The 25,163-nt window shown below is 43.7% G+C and overlaps 1 protein-coding gene across 6 annotated transcripts in view; it reads right to left on the bottom strand.

Moving 5' to 3' along the window:
- Positions 1-12,153: 12,153 nt before the first annotated feature.
- RALGPS2 (Ral GEF with PH domain and SH3 binding motif 2) overlaps positions 12,154-25,163 on the bottom strand; it is a 125,163-nt gene continuing 112,153 nt past the window's right edge. For all 6 annotated transcript variants that reach the window (XM_064148143.1, XM_064148144.1, XM_064148145.1 and 3 more), the window contains 3 exons: positions 23,322-23,427; positions 21,367-21,458; positions 12,154-18,489 (listed from right to left, as the gene is read on the bottom strand). In XM_064148143.1, the coding sequence (XP_064004213.1) occupies positions 18,460-18,489; positions 21,367-21,458; positions 23,322-23,427 (228 nt within the window). In that variant the 3' untranslated portion in view covers positions 12,154-18,459. The remainder of the gene's footprint in view (positions 18,490-21,366; positions 21,459-23,321; positions 23,428-25,163) is intronic.

Below are 25,163 nucleotides of genomic sequence, written 5' to 3'. Positions count from 1 at the left end.
ACTCTGGGATAAGGTAGAGGGGTGGTAACTCCCAAACCATCCCATGCACCATGTGCAGGTGGCAAGCTGTGCTCGGTCACAGTGACTCTGAAGTGGATCAGAAACAGTGATCAAAGAGAAAGCAGCAAAGAAAACATTCCTCCAGAGAAGAGCTATGAGATGCAACAGCAGCTTGAGAGAGTGATTGGCATTGGAATGGGCTGCCCAGGGAGGTGGTGGAGTCACCGTCCCTGGAGGTGTTGAAGCAAAGCCTGGCTGAGGCACTTAGTGCCATGGTCTGGTTGATTGGCCAGGGCTGGGTGCTAGGTTGGACTGGATGAGCTTGGGGGGTCTCTTCCAGCCTGGTTGATTGTATGATTCTATGAACTATACTGCACTGGCACAAACCCCATGGGAAAATAAACCACCACTTTTCTTAGAGTTCAATGAACTACAGTCCACAACTGTAGTCCACAAATACCTGAAGGGAGGCTGCAGGCAGGTGGGGTGGGTTGGTTGGTCTGTTCTGCCAGGCAAGCAGCAACGGAAGAAGGGGACACAGCCTCAAGCCATGCCAGGGGAGGTCTAGGCTGGATGTCAGGAGGAAGTTGTTGGCAGAGAGAGTGATTGGCATTGGAATGGGCTGCCCAGGGAGGTGGTGGAGTCACCGTCCCTGGAGGTGTTGAAGCAAAGCCTGGCTGAGGCACTTAATGCCATGGTCTGGTTGATTGTCCAGGGCTGGGTGCTAGGTTGGCCTGGATGAGCTTGGAGCTCTCTTCCAACCTGGTTGATTGTATGATAAGAAGAAAATGAGGTCATTTTGCCATCTACAACAGAAGTGCAGCTCTAGAAAAAACGTGTGAGTTTTAATTTAGACAGAGGTACCAACTGGCTATTATGGAAATGTGTTTCTGGAGTTAGCTCTTCCCAGTGCTTCCAGTACATGGGAAGATCTTAGAGACACATTTCTCCTCTAAACACTTCACTAGTGAGAGGCACCTTCTGAATCACTGATAGAAAGGCATAATCAGTACTGAATTCTGATGCTGTGCTATGGAAAGTCACCCCAGGGGAACTACCACTTTGCAGCAGAAAGGTGAAGGACTCAGTCATGCCCACTGGAATCACCCCAAACCTCTGGTCATCTTTGCAGAAACAAAGTAAGCAGCAGGTTAGACTGGATTTTGTGTGTTTGATGACAGAAAGTTTTGTATGTTCTAAAAACCCCAAGGTTCTGTATTTTATGAGCTGGGCAGCCTGGTTGCTTGGTGTTGGTTAACCTGGTTGATCACTGCTGGCTGATGCAGCTGGGGACAGAAACGATTTCTCTTTCTCTATATGGTCTGCAAAGCACTTGGCATTCCCATCTGGGATGACAGCTGTACCAAGGAAAACAAAAGGATTTTAAAACTCACTACTGTGTTCACCTGGAGTGTTAAATTCTCAGGAATCAGCTGAGAGGTGCTCCACTTGATTAGTTTGTATTGTTCTTTTTTGTTCAGCCAGCATTAGTAATATTTCTTACAGTGCTGCAAAACACAGGTGGCAAACATTGTGCTGAATAGTCTTGCTGAGGACAACTGATAGTTGATGTAACATTTAGAATCATAGAATCTCAAAATGGAAGAGAATTCAAAGCTGCCAACCCTTCTTGGCCAAAGCAGAGTCTAGACAAGATGGCCCAGCACACCTGTCCAGCTGAATCTAGAAGTGTCCAGTGTTGAAGACTCCACTTCCCTGGGGAGATGATTCCAATGATTGTTACTGTGTAAACTCCACTTCCCTGGGGAGATGATTCCAATGATTGTTATTGTGTAAAATCTGCCTCTTGTGTCCAACTGGAATCTCCCCAGAAGCAGCCTGTACCCATTACCCCTCTGCTCTTCCTGGTGACTCCTTGTAAAAATGGAGTATCCACTGCCTTTGGAGCCAGCCTTTAAATACTGGAACAGTGTTTATTCTCATGGCACCAGACAGTTACCTTTATCCTATTCCCTGAATGCCTGGGGAGGTTCTGCCTAAAGAGCTGCTGCAAGGCAGATGGAAGGGGCAGGTTTTGAAGCAGGCCAGGACAGAGCCTCTGCTGAAAGGCTCATGAAGACAGAGCACAAGCTGTATGTGAATCCATGGAGCACAAGATGGGGAGCAAAAGCATCCCCCAAAAGCAGTCCTGAGGGGTACCCTGGCACAGCTGTGTGACTTGTTTGAAGGCTGGGGAAGGACACAAGAGAAGCAGAAGTCTGAGGTATGAGGACATCCCATATTCATTTATATACCTCTACTAATGGACATGTTCCAGTAGGAAAGATAGATACCTGCCTTGGTTCTAGTTTACATTTCCCAGAGACTCAAATATAGGTAATAGAACCAATAACAATTTATAGAATGCCTTTCCCTCTTCCCCCCCCCCCCCCCTTTTTTTTTTTTTGAAGAAGAGAAATTAGATGTAGAGAGGAAAAGGTAAAGCTCAGCTAAATAAACAGTCTCACTTGGATTTGGAAGTTAAAAGGGAAAATGTTAACTATAAATAAAAGGTATTTGAGGTAGGGAAGTTACAAAGAAGGTACAGGGAAGGAAAAACAAGATAGAAAATATCTGAGTACAACCAGATTGGTGGCAATGGTTTTGTCTGCCTCGTGGATTACAGCCACGTGGCAAAACAAAGAGCAGCAGGAACAGGAAGGTGATGCTGTGAGGCAGGGAGGCAGAGCAAGAGAGATCAAACCAGACAGCTCCTCTGCTTTTATAGGGGGCTAGATAGGAAGGGGGAGTGAGCTAACCACTACACCTGGAGAAAGGGTTGGACCCACCCCGGGAAGGAGTCAGGAGGACCTGGGGTCAGGGTCAAGACCATTCCCCTGGGAGGGTTAACCCTTTACAATACTGCTTTCCAAAATGAAACCAAGCCAGACAACCAATCCCCCCAAAACTCCAACAAAATGCAAAGCAGCTTTGTGTGCTGGGACAAGACACCTCTGCCCAGAACAGGCCTCCCAGCAGAAACAAACCACATTTATTCCACCCTTTAACAGCTCACCCTGGATTTAAACTGACAGAACTAAAACAAAACACAACAAAACAAGTAAGTTTTATCCTCCCACAAGCTGACTGGTAGAGCAATTTTCATCTAAAGCAGCAGCAGCAGATCACCAAGACAAACATATTCACAGGGATTTCCTGTCAAAAATCACTCTAACACAAACATAGTTTCACTGGGAGAAAATAAAGCTCGGGAGTGACATGAGCAGAACACTCTTTCCAGTGAAAATGAAGAGCGTGGCAGCCGCAGCTGTAATGGAAATGGAAGTGTGCTGGCACTGACAGCTAACTGTAAAGCCACTCCAGGGCTTTCTTGGGGTTTTGATTGAAAAAAAGAGCCAAAACTTGGGAAAGGGAAATAGAATCAATACTTCTAGAGATCCAAACTCACTTTCACAGGAGCACAGAAAGTCAGGGGCTGGAAGGGGCCTCAAAAGCTCATCCAGTCCAACTGCCCTGCCAGAGCAGGATCACCTGTACCAGATCACACAGGAACGCCTCCAGGCGAGTGGTGTTCAGACACCAAACCATCAGCCAGCACTAGCCAACTGACCAGGATGTTGGAAGTTCTGTTCAGCTGTTACTCAGAAGCCTCAGCCCTTAAAAAATTCAAAGCACTGAGAAGAGGAATCTAGGATTCAGTTGTACAATGAGGTCTGTGTTTGCACTTCACATAGAGAAGTTAGACAAAGCATTTCTGAGGGGCTCTCACTTTTGTGTGCAGGTACCAGCTGCAAGCTTCAATGTTATTCAGGTAGCTTTTTCACCATCAAATGAACATCCAAATAAGTGCAGCACTGCAGTTAAGTAAAAGACATGTCTAATAAGATATGTCTACTGTTTTCTGTTCCCTTCCCACAGGCATCTGAGAATGTCAATGCTGCAAGTACTTTCAGTCCATGCTCACTCCCTTTTTCAATTGCTCCTGAAGATAAACTCAATCCAAAAGCTGCAATTAGTTCAACTGCATGACTGGCAGAAGCACTGCTATGGTAGGATTTCTGAGGCCTGGACAGGCTGCAGAGGTGGGCACAAGCCAGCCTCATGAGGTTCAACAACACCAAGTGCAAGGTCCTACAGCTGGGCTGAGGCAATGCTAAGCACAAATCCAGGCTGGGCAGTGAGTGGCTGGAGAGCAGCCCCGAGGAGAGGGACTTGGGGGTGCTGCTGGAGGAGAGGCTCAACAGGAGCCAGCAGCGTGCACTTGCAGCCCAGAAAGCCAAGCAGAAGTGGAATTCATACTTCTTTGTTTCTTTTTTAAAACTACCTTTAGAGGATGCTATTTGCATCAATGCTTAAGTCTCTGAGGCTCTTCCTAAGAGATTGCAGCCCAGAAGAGATTTCTTACATGGCTAAGTGCTGTCTCATGGTACTACAAGCATATTTTAAGTAGTATCCTAATTTCTTTCATGATCTGATTAAGACCCACAACTGCCCTCCAACCCCAGTTAGGGGCTTGCTCCCCACTGTTCCCCTGAGAAGCAGTAACAGAAACCTCCCCTCCTTGATAGTGCAAGTCCTGTCTTTTATTTGTAGCCAGTTTATGCATGTTTGTTCATGTGACTATCTTCCCTTTCTTTAGATGTTTCTTTCCCACTTTGTGTGTTCCAAGATAGGAGTAAAGAACATCTTAAAGTTTCACAGGGTGGGAATAACACATTTTTGAAATCCTATAATAAACTAAGTAGTAGATATAAAGATGGTCTGCATCGAGTGTTGGATGCCTAAATTCAAGAGAGATGTGGAGGTGCTGGAAGGTGTCTAGAGAAGGGCAGCAAGGCTAGGGAGGGGCCTGGAGCACAGCCCTGTGAGGAGAGGCTGAGGGAGCTGGGGGTGTGCAGCCTGCAGAAGAGGAGGCTCAGGGCAGAGCTCATTGCTGTCTGCAGCTCCCTGAAGGGAGGCTGCAGCCAGGTGGAGTTGGGCTCTGCTGCCAGGCAAGCAGCAAGAGAAGGAGGGGACAGAGTCTGAAGCTGTGCCAGGGGAGGTCTAGGCTGGATGTGAGGAGGAAGTTCCTGGCAGAGAGAGTGATTTGCATTGGAATGGGCTGCCCAGGGAGGTGGTGGAGTCGCCATCCCTGGGGTGTGCCAGACAAGCCTGGCTGAGGCACTTAGTGCCATGGTCTGGTTGCTTGGCCAGGGCTGGGTGCTAGGTTGGCCTGGCTGAGCTTGGAGCTCTCTTCCAACCTGCTTGATTCTTTGATAGCTCCATAAAATGAATCATGAGAAATTAAAATTCCTTTAGTTGCCAATACTCAAACCAGCACTGACTTAAGCCAATTTGTTATTGCCTTGCCAGCAGTGTACTTTTACTTTAACTGCCTGTTACATTTTCAATGTATATCTTTAACACTGAAGGAACAAATACTGGGTTGATATCATCAGAGCATTCAATGCCATTATCTAAACAGAAATGAGAGGCAGAACAACAGATTAAGGAACTGAAGCTTAACTGAAGGACTTGGTGAGGTCAAGGTGAACCAATCCAAAAGCCTCCTTTGGAAATTCTTCATACATGCACAGCAGGAGGTAAAACAACTCCGCACTGTATTTGTTTGTTTACTGGAAAAGAAGCACTTCAAAGATCCAAAAGCGACACAAAGCACTGAGTTACAGAAAATATTAAATACATAAGAACATAATCAATGTGCAAGAGTTGAAGGATTTAACTCCTTTTACTCCTGAAATGGATGATAATATTGGAGTGAACAATGAGGTTTGTGCACTTTCCTTTTGGACTTAAGCAATCATTTTTTCCTTATGCTTTTAATTTGAAGGAACTATTTTTACCCATGCTAACAACATGGCAAGAGGATTGACAGCTTACCCCTTTGGAGGCTGGCAGAAGACTTCACAGGTGCAGCAGGCTATCTCACAGTCATCCAGCTCTTAAGCAAATCATTTCTTGGGAGCTTTCCCTGCTGCTATTGGAAAGTCTGCAGCTCACTAACCATTGTCTAGAGACTATTTTCTTACAGTGGAATTGGTATTTTAAGCTTCCCTGAGTGCAAGAGATTGTTCTATCTGCACAGAGCCCCACTGAAGTCCCTGGAGTTCCACTTCTATGCGTACCCATGCACAGCCCTGGCAGTACCAGGATTTAAGTGACTTAGTTTGCCCAACATCTTTCTCGGTCTGACTGTCCAGCAGACACAGCCAGGCCACCGATGGGCTCTACTTACACACATCATCAGTGTCAGAACCTGACTGAAATGAAGATAACAGATATATAGATACTTTTGCCAGGCACAGTGGAACAGATGTGTTCTGAGAAGTTCCTGCTGACTTTTATGAGCCCTGGGAAGATGTACTGGATAGAGCCTCATCAGCGCTAGCTTAGCCTCCAGGCTGGCCCTGGCACTGTTGCACAGTGAACGTAACACTACCTCTCTGCCACCTGTAGCACAAGGACAGTATGATAAGACCAGCTTCCTCTGTAAGGCACACTGAGAGCAACTGATGAATTCCATGGCGAGAGCAGACACATGACCTGCTTGTTGATGCTAACAACTGGGCAGCAAGGCCTCACCACACTCCTGAGCAATAGCGTCCCCAGAATTTTATAACCACCAAGTCACTTCACTTGACAGCTCTCCTTTGGCCAAGTGTGACTGGAAGAACAACAGCACAAGGGCTATGATTTAAGCAAGATGCTGTTTAGTGACTATTTATTAGATAGCATGGTGCCAAGTGTGCTGTCTCTGCACAATGCCTAGCAGCTATTCTCAGATAACCAAATGGCAAATACATTTATCCTGAAATAGCTCCCTTACTCTGACACCTCACAAATTAAAGGCAAAGCTGCATGCAATAACCTCATGTGTAGACATTACACAAAGTGTTTTGAATCCTAAAAATAAGTAATCCTATGCAGATGTTTCTGACAAGAAGTAAACCAAGATTTAACTCAAAGCCTGGGGCATATTTCACATTGGCTCCAAGCTGATGTGTTCATGCCACATCGATTCTGCTTTTTATCATCTTATGTGCACAGCTCCAACCCCCTTCTGAAAAACATCTTTCCTAGAACAGGACTGAAAGCACCAAGTTTTCCCTCCTCCCTCTGTCTGCTCCTCAAATACTTTGAGATTTACAAAAAAATCTCAAGCTTCATACCAAGGGCTTCATACACAACCTTGCTTCCAGCTGACAGGCACAAAACTCTTCTACAGCTTTGATGCAGACAGGAGACATCAAGAATGGATTCTTGTTTCTCTGTAGCTGTGATATTCTGAGACTGCAAGGAGAAAGACTCTAGGTTAAATTAGCACAGATCTATCATAGAATCACAGTATCATTTATTCTGGAGGAGACCATTAAGATCATCAAGGGCAACCAATAACCCAGCACTGCCAGGTCACCACTAAACCATGTCCCTCAGGTCCCTCAGCATCACATCTGCACAGCTTTGAAATCCTTCCTGGGATGGTAGAAATTCTACCACTTCCCTGGGCAGTCTGTTCCAGGGTCTGACAACCCTTTCACAGGAGAAGTTTCTGGAGAACATGATTCTTATTTTCTATCTGGCACTTTTCTAGTGAGTGGCAAAGAGGAACCTCTCTTTCTCAGCACAAAAGAATGCCAGAGGCTCAGTGAATTTGAGCTCTCTAAGCCATTGCACCCAATCCACTTCAGGGCATGCAACGTGCTGGCTACAAAGTATGTTGATGTATGCGACTCCTGACAAATATGCCAAGCCTGGATCCTTTCTGGAATGAGCAAGACAATTCCTGAGCTATTCAGCTACTATCCAGTTGTGCTGGTTTGAGGCAAATGGAAGTATTCTAATGAAAAAAAAAAAAAAACCAGATGCTAGGCTGTGAAAAGGAAACAATGCTGGTGTCTGCTTCACTTGCAGGCAAACAATGCTGGTGTCTGCTTCACTTGCAGGCTTGCTGAGATGGACAAAAACGAGAACAGAAACACAGATAAGAAAGTGTGTCTGTGTGTCTGTTGGGGCATGTGCTTTCTCCCTGGGCTGCTTCTGTGTAACTAATCCTTCTGCTTCTAACCCCCCTTGCTGGTCCTTCAAACTCACCTTGCACATAAGACAGACTCTGGGATAAGGTAGAGGGGTGGAAAGGAGTTGGAAGGGTGGTTGAGAGCCCCTCCTGGAGACTCTAATTTCTGGGAGGGCTGCTGTGTTTCTGTATTACCTTTAATCTGTATATTTCTGTCTATAGCTGTAGCTACTATAAATATCTGCTTGTATCTTGTGCTAAGCTGTGAATATAAAGCTTCATTCCTTAACTTCCAGCTGGCTGAGTCTAGTCTGGGTGATTTCAGAAGAGGTGGGGGGTGGGGATCTCCCAAACCATCACACCAGGCTTTAAAAGATTAATCCTGTGATGTGAGGTAGGGCTGTTGAGAGCTCCCATGTTATCCCCTGTGCTATCCAGCAAATGCTTCTGGGTCAAAGCACGATTAGAAATGGCAATGGTATATGTTATTTTCTTAATTAATCTTACCTGAGAAGTCCCTGCAGCTCTCTCCTGTGCTGATTACTGAAATAATCAACATGAAAAAAGGAAGCTTCTGGAGAAGGATTAAACATATTTTTCAACAGAGGTCTCAAGTATTTGATTACCAGAAGTGTTCTAATTTTCATTAACAGATTCTGATGGATTACATCAGAAAACAAAAAGACCAGCAGACACATTTGGATTATTCCAGCCATCATTGTATGGGATGAGATTAAGAAGCTATAAAGCTTGCTACTCATGAGCCAATCATTAAATATCTGAAGTTGCCTTGTTAGAAGTTCACTCCACATCTGCATGGTGTAAGTTTACTCTTTCCTCTGACTCCTCTGACATAAGTATCAGAGATAGGGTCTTAAAACAAAAGCAGCACTGGTGGAACATGTCTCAAGTTGTGGCAGGGGAGGTCTAGGCTGGATGTTACGAGGAAGCTGTTGGCAGAGAGAGTGATTGGCATTGGAATGGGCTGCCCAGGGAGGTGATGGAGTCACTGCCCCTGGAGGTGTTCAAGAAAAGACTGGATCACAGGATCTTTGGGGTTGGAGGTGACCCAGGAGATCACTGAGTCCAACCCCAATGATGAGGTACTTAGTGCCATGGAATGCCATGGTCTAGTTGACTGGCTAGGGCTGGGTGATAGGTTGGATTAGATGAGATTGGAGTCTCTTCCAACTTGGTTGATTCTATGCTTTGATGTCACTCTGAGGTAAGTGTGACTCAGGTTTAGTAGCTGCCTATAGACCTTATTTTAGCTACATTGCACAGGTCATAAAATCTTTGCTAACAGCCAATACCCCCAAATCAAGAAATATAAAGCTGAGAATTATCTCACGTTGAGTAAATCTCAGATATCCATTTATACTTCTTAAGGAGCACACTGCAGGTGGGCACTCAGCACTTGCACAGCTCTTCCCATTGTGACTGAGCTAGTCACAAGGCCATCAATTTTTCTCTTAGTCACTGCTTTGGGATTTCTCCTGCATGAGGCAATGGCTCCCTCTTGTCATGCCTGCTCACTCTGTCCATACATTTTGCCTACAGGATGAGCTGCTTTCTGTGTTCCAGACAGTTGCTCTGAAATGGGAGGCAAATTCTGCACAGTCAGGCAGTGAGCAACACAAGGCACAGTTTAGTTTACCCTTGGCTGTAATGTGGCATCAACAACAGCCAATGAACTATTTAAATGTTTAGTTACATTATTTGACCTTAGAACAGTTCAGCTCCTTATTCCTTTTCCATAATGAAACATTTTCCTACCTGAAAGAAAGTCTTAGTACATTGCCACTGGTTGTGTTCTTGTACTGGGTCTCTCTTTAGCATTAAAAATTTGATTAGACCAATTTTGTGTTTTGTTATATATATAAAAAACACTTTCTGAAGCTGAAAAAATAATAATTAAGTTTTCATTTCTTCCTTTGAGCAGGACCTTTAGAATGTTTCAGAATAAAAATTGCAACATCTTATATGCTGGAACTTCTCATCAGGTCCTCAACATGCTCTATCATGTTACACACACACACACATAGAGTTTCTTCTAAAGAGCAAGATAAAGACATTTAGTAAAGCCTAGTTCTGCACAGCAGCAACTAAGACTCCGTTGTACCAGCCCAGGGAGACAAGCAGTGGGTTTTACTTTGGATCTGTATTTTGTCCTTAAGCACCAAATTGAAGGAAAAGCAGGGAACTGAAAGGTGTAAATACCCTTGCAAAATGAATGTTAGCTCTACAGGGATGTATGTTTCAGTAATAATGCTGTCTGAGTAAAACAGTGATATTACTTACAAGTCAGAAGCATGGATTCAGCCTCCCGTATTTGCTGTTACAAAAACTGTCTCCCCACTGCTCTCTCCAGGCACACAGTTCATGCCAAAATAGCACCCACTTACACCTGGATATCATCTGCTTGCATTTGTGTTACCTACCATTCTCACTTACAAAAACTAAGCTGGACACAAGAATGTGAGAAGATCATTTCTTCTCTTCAGCTTGCTGATTTTATGCACCTCTGGTTTGGTTTCTCTGCTTCCCCCTCAGGCGTGAAGTCTCCCTCTCCTCCTATTGTTGTTCCTTCACATGCAGAAAGAAATAAAAAGAAGATGAAGTGACAAAACCAAGGCAGTAGTTCATGGTTCTTAGCGTCTCAACTGGAACATTTGGCTGATGGACTCACTAGTGTACGCACTTGGTGACAGACAGCAGGAAGAACACCCACAGTGAAAAGCATTCCAGTTGGGAAGCAAGATAAGGTGCCTGCCTCCACCTGTCTCCAGACTGAGGACCTCCCCTGTAAGCAGAGGTCCAAAAAACAAGGACATGAAGAGTCCTTGACATGTTCCTTGATTTGATAAAAACATATTACAGTCCTTAAACACTTAAAGGTAAGAAGGTATAGGATAAAACCAGAGATTTGTGGTGGAACCAGATCTGGAATCAGTAGCATAGTACAGAAATACAGCCAAAAAAGTCTTTCCTGAGAACAGACATCTGAAGCAAGAATCATTTCCTTCTGCCTCTCCATTTGCAGCCTCAGACTCTTTCCTGGGACCATGGAGTCAGAGTTTGAGTTAATAAAGCAGCTCATCAGAAAATGTTTGCATGAAACTGATGAGTAACAAGAAGAGGTTTGAAAAGAAAGAAGAAGAAAGGAAATGAGAAATCACCAGCTAGTCCAGTCTGTGCATCTTTTTCTGCCACTGAGCACAAAGTGTTTCCTCAAACTCAGTAGTCTGGACATAAGAAGAAATGGAGGTAAAAAAAGAATCCTACTCAATTCTGTTTCTCTTCATAAATACATTTGAAATGAATTGTTCCATTATTGAGGGGGAAAAAAAAAGTAAAAAAGGAAAACCCCAAACCAAACAAACCAGAAGGAGCACAAGGCTCACAATCTGGCAAGCATTTCACAAGCTGACACCACACCATTTCCCAACGAGGGCTGCATTGATCTTGTTTGAGAAGGGTTACAGAATGAAAAAGGCACAGAAAGCAGGGAGATAACACCAAAGAAAAAGCTAATGCAGTACAGGGCTCTGCATGCAATTCATCCCTTCCTCATTTTTAGTTTATCTTCCATGTAGTTGCTCCTTAAGTGAAGAACCAATCTGCCTGGTGACTCAGAGTCACAGAACCAGTCAGGGTTGGAAGGGACCACAAGGAGCAGCCAGTTCCAACCCCCCTGCCATGGGCAGGGACACCCTACCCTGGACCAGGCTGGCCAGAGCCTCAACCAGCCTGGCCTTAAACACCTCCAGAGATGGGGCTTTGACCACCTCCCTGGACAACCCATTCCAGGCTCTCACCAAGTCAGCAGACTGACTGCTTTCAGTCAGTTTAAATTTATCACATCTGTAAGTACAGATACAACAGAGAAAAAAAACTACCATGGAGAGAAAAACCACATAATTCAACAGAATGGTCTCTGAAACCAAGCATAAACCTCTTAACCTGCATTTTGCTGCTCATGTCTGGATTTCTTTTGTACCAACAGACGATGATACATTTACATGCAGTGCCACAGAGGTTCAGTGGGAAAAGAAAACCAGCTAAAATTCCTGCTGATTTCAGCATCCTTCTGCACAACAGTCAAATTTCAGGTTGCAAAACCTGGTTGCAGTATCAGTGCAGTCTTTGAATGAGAAATTAAAACTTCAGACAGAGGCCACCTTTTAAATGTTTTATTTCAGTAGGAAAGATTTTGTTTGTTTTCAACCTGTCCTTAAATTCATTTCAATTACCTTATGCAAACACACAATTTTCACACACACACACAGAGAATAAAGTCTTTAAAAAGTTGAAGGCAAGGGCTAGAGGACAGCCAAGCTGCACATCACTCTGAGAGATCATAGTGCAATCCCTCTACCCCACAGCGCCTCACACCAGCAGGGAATATTCACAATGGCTTGCGCTTACTGCACGACAACCTGGATTCCCCCTTCCAGTGATGGCTGGCCCTCACAGGGGTGTTATGAAGCAGGGCTATGATTCCTGACGCTTTTCACACTTCACTAGAGCACTGTTTGAATGGATGTGCACCAAGAGCTAGAGAAACGCCTTCAAACAAAGCATCCTAGGACCCTTTATTTCAACATTTAACAGATTCATACTGCTTTTCAGTTCCACCTGCAAACAGCTTTGGAATGGTGAAAAACACCTTCAGGGAACATGTGAAGGCTGCAACCTACCCAAATAAAGAGCAATAATTAAGTAACCAAACACACAAAGGAAACAGAATATTTACAATGCTTTTTAGTCACTCAAGAGCAGGAATCAGGCTCAGAGCCAGGACTGTGCCAGGGTCAGCAGGAACTTGCATTTCATGACATCTCATACCCCTTTTTGCAACTTCAGGAAAACTCATCAGATTTCTTCTGCTGCAGGCACGTCTAAACCAAAGAATGCATCCTTCCTCCTTTGAACTCCTATTGTCTTTGAAGATTCTTTGAAAGAACAGGTCGAGTTTCCCAGTTATCCTTCCTTTTCCAGCATCTGAATTTCTAACCACCATTTTAAACCTGCTATGTTTTTATAAGGATGTGCTCCAGGAAAACAAATATTTAATTGCTTAAGAACAACACAGTCTTTCTTTCATTTCCCTGTCCAAAGCTTATAAAGTCTTGCTGCCAAAATGATCTCCAGCAGTTGTTTCAGTGAAGGATAGTGCTTTCTACGTAGTGTTGGTACTAGAAATACAACATACAAAACTGAGCTTACAGGATATTAAGAAAGAGCAAGATTTATCCAAGCCTTCTCTTTCCCCAGGCAGGTTGGTTGTGGTCTTTTATTTTCCTATAGTGTGTATTCTACAGTAACAAAAACTTGTGAGGAAAATCTTCTCCTAAGAATGTTCTTCAATGTTTCAATCAGAATGGGAGAAAGAAAAGCAAGCTCCTTTCTAACTAATGTGAGATCTTAAGTTCATGTGGTCTAGACCATGACTTGGTCTACCCTTCTCTATATCTTTCTCCCTGCTAAGTCTATTTAGAGACATACCAAAAGAAAAACAGTTCTGAGGGAGTCTGAGCCATTTCTGAGAAAGCTGAACAAATCCAAGCTACCAAATACCTCTGTGTTTTTCCTGAAAAGAGACAGACTACTCCAATACAGAAGAAAAAAACCCCAAAGTCAACACTAAAGCAGCTCAAGCCACAACTATTTTACATTGAGCAAAACAACTAACTTCTGCAGAAATGCAATGGCTGTACAGAATGTTACCCCTTGGTTCCTCAAGGACAGAGCATGCAAGTCTGCCACTGTGCTACTCTCAGCACCGAATGAAAGGAGTTGGTCTTCAAGTTAATAATAAGGCACTGACAAAAGTCTTCCTTAAATCTAACACTCACCCTCTTGATGCAGTACAAATGAGAACAATGGTTTGTAAAAAAAAAAATAAGCCCTACAAATAAATTCCATGCCCACTGGCACAGATCCTTGCAATGTCAACTTCCTCAAGCCAAATCACCTTATGCACAAGCTCCTTGTAGAGAAAAAGTCAAGGAGAAAAACAAAGCTATTTAAGTAACAGCAAAACTTCAAAACCTTGTCCTTGCAGGTAGAGTAAGGAATTAACTGCTGTGACTTACAACCAGCCCTAGTGTCTTGATGCTTGCAAAAGGCAGCAAACTACAGCCAGCCATGGTAAAGATTGGAACTATTGAGGTTGGACAGTAGTCCAACAATGAATGTCCTAAAAAGGACATTGAACGAAGGGAAAAAAGCCACTGAGAGAGCCAGAAGAGGTTACCATCCCATGAGTCATCTTGATTTGGACATGATTCACTACAGGTAACCACAACCACAAGGTCAATGTAGCTTTTATGAGAAGAGACCTCAGCACCTCCAGTGCCTTAGCAGCACAAAAATCTGCAATTGCTTCTGCTGGAAAAGGCATTTCTTTTTAACATATTTTATGTCCAGTACTAACAGAGGAAGATTAGTGTTGAAGGTGTCTAAACATAAACAGAGGAGGCTGATATTGTAAGAAAAATTAGGTAAGATTTTCAGTGAGGAAAAAATAATGGAAAAAAAATCCTGCTGTGCTTTTGTTGTTGGTTGGTTTGGTTGCTTGGGTTCGTGGGATTTGCTGCCAATATGTTTTCCAATAGGCACATTGCTACAAAATGCTTTTCTTGGTTAAAGTTGTGTTTTAAGGAAGAAGGTTTATCAGTTGACTCCTCAGAAGAGACAGTGATTCCTCAATCAAGAGGCTCAAACATCAGTGTAACTTAGGGGATCTGCTAAATACTCCAGCTACAGAGCTGACAAACTATGCCACTGCACTATTTTCCTTTTCTGATCTTTCTCAAGCAGGGATGATTTTCACAGCAATTTAAAAGGGGTAAGAGCAACAGGTTTAAAGCTGGGTGCTAAAGCTAATCTGTGAAGTATTTAAGGGCATTTGGTATTTGCAGTTTTAATCCCTATAACTTGCATGAATCATAATGGCCCAAGTGCTATTCCTCTGGCGTGAAACGGCTGCAAAATCAAGTATGTGGCTGGGATGAGCTCTGTTTACTCAAATAATCAGTTGTTCAAAACCACATCTCCTCATCTGCTTTCTAAGAACACTGCAATAGCAGCCAGGTTTGAAAGACCCAGTGGTATGGATTCAGTTAGAAAGAGATACAAGTGAGCAGTAAGTGTTCAACAGCTAGTGCACTGCTAGGTATTTCTAAGGCACTGCACCAGTTTCCTCAGACAGACATTCCCTGGTGTTCAGTCCTTCCCAAGACTGCTCTGTTTAGCTAACAAAGTGGTGAGCAGTCAGCAGGTGGTTAACACTTCCACCTGAAGTCTTGCTGTGAAGATTTACTCTGAATACTTTTTGCTCATATTCCTCCCAAACAGCAGGCTTTAAGTGGCATCTTGCTTCAAAATCAAAAGAGTAAGGAATAAAGTGACAAACGTTAGCTGAAGCACTTCAGCAGTTGTTAACAAGATAAAGAACCAGGGAAACGCATCAAAAATGAAAATCAGAGGGAAACTGCTGTTTGGATGACAGTCTGAATGACAGCCTTACCTGAACACCATGAGCTCATTCCTGTCCTTGTTTTCTCAGCACTGGTCTGAATTACTTAGTTTTTAAACTCCTTTTTCTTCTCAAAAAGGCATTACTACATTCTTCACAGAGTATTTGACTTGTCTGAGTCATTCCAGTGCTTAGCTGAAGCAGCCTTCCCTCAGGGAGCAAAATTACTACCTCTTTCTGAGCACCATGTATCTCAAAATATGTCACATTTCAGTGTTTCTCTGTGCTGCCTCCTATGATGATGTGGCTAAACAAGAGACAGACAACAGCAAAGTATTGAGCTACTCTTTGTAACAAGTGCAAATAATGTCTTTTGTGTTGTCATTAATCACTCCAGTTAAGTTTGGCTACACATTTTAAGAAGGTCCTCCCACAACATTCAATTTCTCCCACAAAACCCTGCCCATCTGAGGGAAGAAAGAGTAGGAGGCCTGAGAACAATTAAAAGTTGGTAACAGCAACAATTCACTGAATGATTTGTGAACTGTTTTCCCCACCATAAAACTCTAATTCAAAACAGCTGGGAAAACACAAAAAACCCCAACCCCTAATGATAAATGACACCTTCTGACCTGGCTCTGTCCTTAGCAAAGCTGTGTGATGTCTGGCTGTGGCTCCCACTTGCATGTTGCTTTTCACTAACAGAAGAACAGATACAGTTATGCTGCAACGAACCTAGAATAGCTCATTGAAAAATCAACATCCACAGGTTATTATCCACAATGCTTAAAAAAGTACACACACTGTTAAAAAAACACTTAGCTGTTGAGAAGAAACAGACATTAAGTCACTCTGTCATGAAAAGAAAAGAACCCCCAAACCAACAACCTAACAAAACTAAAGTTGTGCAAAGTCTACTCCAGTAACACTGCTGGCTATGAAGATGTTGTCTCTACTAGACACCCAACGTGGGTAAGCTTGGGAGACCCATGAATTTCAGAGGCTTTCAGCACAAGCAAGCCCTTCCTGAAACACATGACTTCAGGATCAGAACAGACTATTCATTCCCCACCACAATAACAAAAGGAAATCGAATGGGGAGACAAATTCCCACCGAGTTTGTGGTGTAAGTCTGACGAAGCATCTTTCTACTGTTTTTCTAACAAGAGCCAATTCACAAGAACAATTCTTGGGAATAAAAACAAAGCCTATTGCCCTTTAACTCTGCATCACCAAGCGGTTCAGAGGTTTGTGGTTTGATTTGGGTTGTTGTTTTTTGTTTGTTTGTTTGGTTTTTTCCACTGTGATATTGGATTATCTTTTTTTGCCCCTCAGAAATCAGTCATTTCCATCAAGAGATTAATTTGACTCTGGGGGTGGGGGGGAATCAAGTAAAAAAGTGGATTTATAGGCTTCTACTCAGATGCAATAAACAAACTGTACATCTTCAAAATAACAACTATTAGTAGAAACCTTTATTAGATAGACTGGTAGGTAGCTTGTTTCTTTTGAAGGAGTATTCAATGGTGGAATCTGCAAGTGTATTTGCGGCCACTAAACCACAAAGTCAATGCAACAGTTACTACTTTATCACAGACGTCCAAGTTCTGATATTGGAGTCATATTTTGGACAACGTTTCCTTGCTTTACAAAGACATTTTTGGAGACTAATCACCCAGGAAACTATAGCTAGGTGATGGCAAGGAAACCCAAATAAAGCGAGACTCAGTCTTAAGCGTAAAACACACATATAAAGCACGGCTCCCTTTTTACAGCCACTGTGTTCCTCTCTGTGAGTAATTTCAGTGACCAAGGATGGGATTTTGATAGTCTCACACCTTCTCTCCCCTTAGGTTTTTCTACCCTCTAATAAATTATTTGTCTGAAGATCAAAAGAGCTGAGTATGTAAGGTCTGCCTCAGGCCATATCAGCACTACCACACAAGCCAGCCGCTTTGATCGGAGACGGTGAAATCAGTTATTGCCCAATGAGAACATGAAAGCTTGAAATTGTGCCTCTGTCTTTTAAAAACACAGATCTTAAGTGCTAGCATGAAACACCAAACACTAAGGGTGGTCCCTAACTGCTAATGAACACCTACCCAGAGAAGTAACACATCTCAGTAGCTATACCCAGGTGCTGGTTCTTTTGTCATTCAACCTTTGTACGGAGGAGAGTGCCAGGTGTAGAAACAAATGGGAAGAGAACAGCTGTGCCCCAAAAATGCTTTCAGTTTTGCCTCTTCCCCATGCACACACTGAGCACCCAAAACACACAAACCTTTTCAACCATGAATTAGGTAACAAAGTACCAAAAAAACCCCATTTTTGGTAAGTGCTCAACTTTTGTGCCACTCACAGGGAACATGGCTCCCATACAGTACTAGAGTTTGCAAGCCTACCGCTATTTTCAACTCGCAGTGGGTCTGAGAGGGATAACATTGCTCCAGGCTAAGTGTGCCTGGGACAAACTCCCACCAAGTACTTCTGGTAGAGTCTAAACAACATCTCTAGAACATGTAGTACCTCTTTTAGCCAGTTGATAGACAGCTTTTGATACCACTCTTACAGCCCAGTTAAGTTGTTTTCTGAAGAATGCCTAAAAAGGTGAGTTATCCTCAAAAGTAGTACAAAGTTAAAAGAAACTCAAACTAGCTACAATCTATGGAACTCAAGCACAGCACCGCCAGAAGTTTCACACACACTATTTGGTGTTTCTTGTTGGTTTTCCTTTCACTCTAAGGCAGTGGTTTCCACAGGTCAGTTCAGAGAACACAACAAAACATGGTCCATGGCAATTCATGTTGGAACTCCATTTTTGATTTGAGGGGCTGCTCCCCAACCATTAGTGGTTTTGTTCAGGGTTCCAGAGTTCAGAGATCGAGTTGACAGGCTCTGTTCTGGCACAGAATGTGGCTGGCACGTTTTCATCAGGACCTCCTTCTCAGTTATGAGATGATTCAAATTGGTCTTTTTTGTTTGTTTGTTAAGAATTAGCCTATTATTCGAATGTCATCAAGTTGGCAGGAACCTGCAAACAAAAACATAAAAGATAACAGGTTTTACTCCTGGTAGTAGCTACTTGCATCCCACTGTTTCACAGACTAAACACTTGTTTAAATGCACCATCATTAACATAACCACAGGCTGGTGGGGGTTGGAAGGGGCCTCTGGGGACCATCTGATGCAACTCTCAAGCTTAAGAAGGTTCGACATGCTTCCTGTCTCAAAAAAAGGGGAGGAGGAATGGAATTGTTGTTCATCTGTACAACTACACTTGGAGCAGAAAACCCAGGTATAGCCAACACTTTAAACTGCTGCAGAGTCCATAACTTTATTAAGTGGCCGTAGATGTTATTAATTTTGATGACATTTAAGATTTAAGTTGTCAGCAGAACAACTTTAGCATGATAAATCTCAGCACCAAACTACACAAGCAGAACCTTCTCACTTGAGTCCCAGCTAGAGGATTCTTGGCACACTGGTCAGTGATTGATATAAGCTCTCCAGTATTTTTAAGAGGCATAAACACTTGTCTGGGCTTTTCCCATAGGAAACCTGAATGCCTGCTGCAGACATCACTCCCTTTCATGAAGATGAAAGCCAGTTTGCATTACCTTAGTTTATATCCCCATTTTCTCCCCATCAGGAATTTGCCTGACAGCCACATCTCTTGTTTACTCAGGTTATTAAAGAGCCACCACATTCCTGATGACTGTCAATAAATAGCCAGTTTGGGCAGATGTGAAGGAAGCATTTCGCGGTTTACATCTACCATTTACCTGTAGAAGCAAGAAGGATCAACTGGGCTAAAGTTCCACCAGTAAAACTAAAAATAACATCTATTAAAAGAGTTCCAAATATTAGTCAACTGGGTAGGTGTCTTTACTCTTTTGAAAGCACATTTAAACATCCAGTCTTTCTTAGGCTGTCTTGCTGTTAGTGAGCAGACAAGATCTTCCATTTTAAACAGTGCCATAGGCCTGTCTCTCAAGGCCAAGTGCAGGGTTCTACACTTTGGCCACAACAACTCCAAGCAGCACTAGAGGGAGGTTCTTCTGCCCCTGTGCTCAGCACTGCTCAGGCCACTCCTTGAGTGCTGCGTCCAGTTCTGGGCTCCTGAATTCAAGAGAGTTGTTGAGATATTGAAACATGTCCAGGGAAGGGCAATGAAGCTGGAGAGGGGCCTGGAGCACAGCCCTGTGAGGAGAGGCTGAGGGAGCTGGGGGTGTGCAGCCTGCAGCAGAGGAGGCTCAGGGCAGAGCTCATTGCTGTCTACAACTCTCTGAAGGGAGCCTGTAGCCAGGTGGGGTTGGGCTCTGCTGCCAGGCAAGCAGCAACAGAACAAGGGGACACAGCCTCAAATTGTGGCAGGGCAGGTCTAGGCTGGAGGTTAGGAGGAAGTTGTTGTCAGAGAGAGTGATTGGCATTGGAATGGGCTGCCCAGGGAGGTGGTGGAGTCTCTGTCCCTGGAGGTACTCAAGCCAAGCCTGGCTGAGGCACTTAGTGCCATGGTCTGGTTGATTGGCCAGGGCTGGGTGCTAGGTTAGCCTAGATGAGCTTGGAGGTCTCTTCCAACCTGGTTGATTCTATGATTCTATAATTCAGGAGTCAAATGACCATGAAGAGTGAAGTTTTACAGGATCTTTCTGGGTTTACTCATTTAGTAATCCCACTTTTGTAAGCTAATGTTTGTGTGAAGCAGTGTTGCTTCTGTGGGTGCAACTACAGAACACACCAGGAAAGAAGTTGTGTAGTTGTACCATATGGGTTCCTGCAGTGAGAACATGCAACAGAAGAGTAGCATGGCCTTTGGCTTTTTGGTGCCATCTTTCTTGCAGCAATCCTCCCCTCCTCTGTCTTAAAATCTCCTATGCTTATATTCGCTTTGCTATCATTTTTTGCACAGCAGGCCCCACCAAGGCCATCTCACCTGCTGCTTTTGCAGGAGCTAGGGGCTGAATGCTTTAGCCAAGTTTGCATTAAATAATATTCCTAAGGCTTACTGAAGAAAACTGTCCTCAGAAGGCTGTTTTCAGGCCTGTTTGGAAGCCACCACTCTCCTGCAACCTCTCTGCCACTATTTGCTGCTATTCCCACACTCTCAAGCCAGAGAAACAACTTTCTCTCTTTTGCACTGTCTTGAACTCTTCAAAGGAGCTTCTTCAGCCCTCCTTTGATTTTTCTTTCTTTCAGAAGCAGAACTGACCAAGAAAGCAGAGAAGGATCTGGAAAGGTCCTTTCAATGCCCTAATAATTCAGTAGTATTTTAGCTCTGGGGAGCTCCACAAACAAATATGCAAAGGAAAGGGGAAATTGCAGCAAGACAACCTGTAACTTAGGATGAAAAATGCCAGTAAGAATTCATATATATTATATTTATATATATATATATCACATATTAAACAGAATTTAGTAGAGGTTGGAGTAGCCTTACTGTCTTTTTTGATTCATGGAAACTCCTGCTTTTACTCTCAAGCTGTGCCAGGTGGACTCAGGAATAACCTTATTTTTGAATACCCATTAGAAATGCATAGCAAGAGCAGAAAACATGCACACCCACTGCACTCTGGAGAGTGACCTGGAATTAATAGTGAATGCTAAGACCAAGAGCTTTTCAGGTCATTGGACAATAACCTTTTGAAATGGGCAATGACAAAACCACTGCCACTTGGACAGATATTTTACAGCATTTCTTCCATTTCCTCAATTGCTCTAAATGACCAGAGAAGGTCTGAGGGCTTGTTTGCAGAGGGACAAACAGGAAAGCAAAAGCAAATCAACAAGCATGTGAAACCAATGTAGAAGCGGCTCAGAGTAGGTTTTTCTTCATATAAAGCAAGCAGTTACAGCTCAGTCATCCTGTCACTTCTGAGCTTTTAATTCCTTGTCAGTATCTTGCTCTCACCTGTTGTCTGTTGCTTTGGCAGGCAGCACTCAGATGTTTAAACCAGAGCATTGCATTCATTCTGTTTCCAGCTTGAAATTTGTATGAATTTCCTAAGTGAGAAATGTAGAGAAAAAACTTAATTGATAAAGAAATCCCAAACTACTACACACTTCAATACTATCCATATCCAAACAACTCTAAATTATAACACTGTGAAAAGCTTTGGGTAACTTTACACTCTGACATGGGTGCAACTTAGAATCATAGAAACAGTCAGGGTTGGAAGGGACCACAAGGATCATGTAGGTTCCAACCCCCCTGCCATGGGCAGGGACACCCTACCCTAGAGCAGGCTGCCCACAGCCTCATCCTGCCTGGCCTCAAACACCTCCAGCCATGGGGCCTCAACCACCTCCCTGGGCAACCCATTCCAGCCTCTCACCACTCTCATGGTTTGACCTAGTGCAAGAGAAGTTCCAGCTTGTCTGCCCTCCTTCCCTTCCAACATCCTAGAATTCCACTAACAGCAGTATCAGCTAGGAAAGAACAAAACACTTCTCAGAACCATAGGAGAAGATGGTTTTGTTCTATGCCAGTACTGCAATTTGTTTATAACAATATTATTTCATAATTCTTTAATGAAGTGCAAGACAGCAGTGAAAGGCACTCCATAAAGCTATGTTAGAAACTACTGGAAAACTGTTGCTAAACACATTGATACATTTCAAACTGACATTTTCAGTGTCTGGTGTCCTACAGGGCTTGCTTGAGCTCAGGAAGGCCACGCTTCAGGTAGCTTTGCTGAGTTTAAGCTGACAGGCATTTGTATTTTACACAACATTATCAGCAGTGCTACAAGAGATGAATAAATGAAATGTACCACGACTTGAGGTAGAAAAGCAATAAATGTTAAGCTCCTTTATCAGTATTTCTAATAATGTCCTTTCTGAAACCAGGGTGCTAGGTTGGAGTAGAGGAAGCCAAGGCTTCTCTGCAGAACAGCCAAAACTTCTTAGATGCTTAATTTTCCTGGAAGCAGGGCTACATTGGAACAGATGGTTTGGTTTTTGTTTTTCAGTTGGAGAGGAGACAGGACTGGTCAGGCACCTACTGTTACCTCAATACTGAAGTGTTTCTACTGCTGCATGCATTTTCACAAATGTAAACACATTTGTGCTAGTTTGAAGCTAGCTAGAATGTTTTGGTGAGAAGAACTAGATTATAGGCTGTAAAGGAAAACAATGGTGATGTCTACTTCGCTCATTGGCTTGCTGAGATGCATAAGAATCAAAACATAGATAACACACTCAGCACTTCTGCTGGGGAACTGGCTGAGCTGCACCTCTAACCTCACCCCTCTGCCATTTCTTTGACTAATCCACTTTGCTTTCTAAGCCCCTGTCGAACCTCCACTCTTCCTTGGGACTGGGGTAAGGTTGAGAGGGGTAGGGGGAAGGTGAAGGGGCAGTTGGGAGCCCCTCCTGGGGACTCAGGTTTCTGGGAGGGCTATTATGTTTGTGTATTACCTTTTACCTTGTCTATATCCATCTATAATTGTATATACTGTAAATATCTGCTTGGGTATTCTGCTAAGCTGTAAATAATAAGCTTCATTCAATTTCCAGAGCTGGCTGAGTCATGTGGGTGATTTCCAAAGTGTGGGGGGGCAGGGAACACCCAAACAATCACAAGGTCTCTGAGTGGTCTATTTAAGATTAGAAGAACACAGATGGAAGCTTCCAATAAAAAAGAAACACAATTGCAGTTGAGTTTGGAGAGTTCTTAGAACATGATAAAGACTGTAACAATTCTCCATGTGTTCCCATAGTGTTTCAGAAGCAAATCTGACCTTGCAGAGAGCAGTTAAGTGGAAAGTTAACATCCCTTCCATTTCGTTTAGTTGCTTTATGAATGCCTCAAAGGAAATGTTTACTCTGGAATCGCTGCACCCTTGGTGTTGCAGCATTGCTTACCCTTTTCTGAATCAGTCAACAGGAAGAGATCTGGATGCTCAGGGTCATCTGCCATCATCACCATCCAGCCCACCACTGACACATTCTTACTGGGTGTGGATTTGAACTGAAAACAGAAGCAGAGATGTAAATAAAACAAGAAGCCTCAGCCAGACTGATTGCACAGAAGACTTTCAAGAGCAGTTCTTCTGAGTGACAGTGTTAGAGACAGAATTACCCCAAAGGAAACAGCAGATAATAAAATAAAGGAAGTTTATAAATGTGTTATAGAGGCAGTGAAAACAGAACTTACCACAATGAATGGTATTTAAACACATTAAAAGAATTATCACAATCCCCCCAAACCCATCACCAGGCACCTGAAGTGCTCTGTATGAGAATGGCAGCATTCCTCACCACGTTACTGCACAGTGCACATGCTGTAGCTCAGAACAGTGTGGTAACGAATGCAAAGCTGATCCCTTCACTCGGAACAAATGGAAGAGTCAAACTTGTGTGTGCCATAATTATTCCAAGTCAACAAGCATCCCTTGCAATAGTCTGTAATTGCACAGCCAGGATGTGTGTGGAGAAGATAGCACACCTATGTGGCTAAGTGTTGTGGCCTGACAACTGGAATGGATCAAACGAGGGTGCAGATTCCATAAACAAGTACGCAAAAGCGGATGAGGGTTTCCTGCTCAGGATGTTATTCACACACTGAGGTAGCTCAGACCCCTTCTAAGCACAGTAGCTGTCTCTGCTACACTAGCCCCACTCCTGACAGCTCCTTGGTCCCACTCTGCTTTTCATTCACCTGTCAGTATTATTTTCTGCTTCTCACGCTTCTCCTCTCGGTTCCAGGCTCCTTGCCCAGTAAATTCAACTCACTTTCAAACCGCAGACTCAATTCTCCTTGGTCTCCTTGCTTACCCCTCACAATTCCCCTCTCATTACTTGCTCAGGCAGTCCCATTCACTCCCCAATACCTAATTCATTCAGTTTCCCTCAAGCCTTTAGTTAGCTGCCAGATATCTTCTCCTAACATTCATGGCTCGGCCTGAGACTCTTTTCATCAATTCCAGCATTCCTGCTCCTCTGCTGTGCTTCACACCTCTGGCCAAAAGGTCCACCTCTGCCCTGTGCCAGTCCTTGCCAGATGTGCCTTCTTCCCATGACGTGAAACCTCGACTCCCACTCCATTAGTGCTGTGGAAGATACCTGTCCTGGCTCGCCCATGCATGACCCCATGGCTCCCTTCCCTCTGCAGAGCGGGGGAAGCAGAGCAGAGGGAAAGATGAAAGGCCTGGAGACAGCCACCCTGAGGGTCCAAGACTCACCTACTCTTGTTTGTCCCATGTAGGGGAGAGCAAGCTCCTGACTGCTATGGTCAGGTTTGGCAAAGGGCCATTCCCATGGGTGACTCTGTGTGGTCAGTGGGCCCTTGCATCCAGACAAACAGCAAACAGGCTTTTGCCACATGCCCCCTGTCTTCTTTTTGCCTGCTCTGCCCTGCCCCTTTACGCTCTGCTTTGCCTGCAGTGACTTTCAAGACACTGACAGAATTCCCTTCAAGCTTTGGGTACTGTCTGATGCTATTCTGTGAGTAAATATTCAAAGCTTCTTTCCAAGAAATTCTGTAACTAGATTCTGTCTGCCTTAGCAGAAAGGAGCCCCTCAAGTCCTCTGATGGCAAGAGGTATAATTGAAATTAAGAACCTCTTTCCAGTTTTAAGGTTTCTATTTGTTAGTTTTCTTAAGCTAGCCTGTTTGCCTGTTCCCTGTGTGTATAAGTATCCAAACCCTGCATTTTGAACATTGTAAATATGTTTTCTGGCAAGATTGACTGTTAATAAACAGTGT

Source organism: Pogoniulus pusillus, chromosome 8 (assembly GCF_015220805.1).
Source record: "Pogoniulus pusillus isolate bPogPus1 chromosome 8, bPogPus1.pri, whole genome shotgun sequence".
Lineage (NCBI taxonomy): Eukaryota > Metazoa > Chordata > Aves > Piciformes > Lybiidae > Pogoniulus > Pogoniulus pusillus.
Note: the sequence above shows the minus strand (reverse complement) of the source record. Positions and strands in the feature narration are given on the sequence as shown.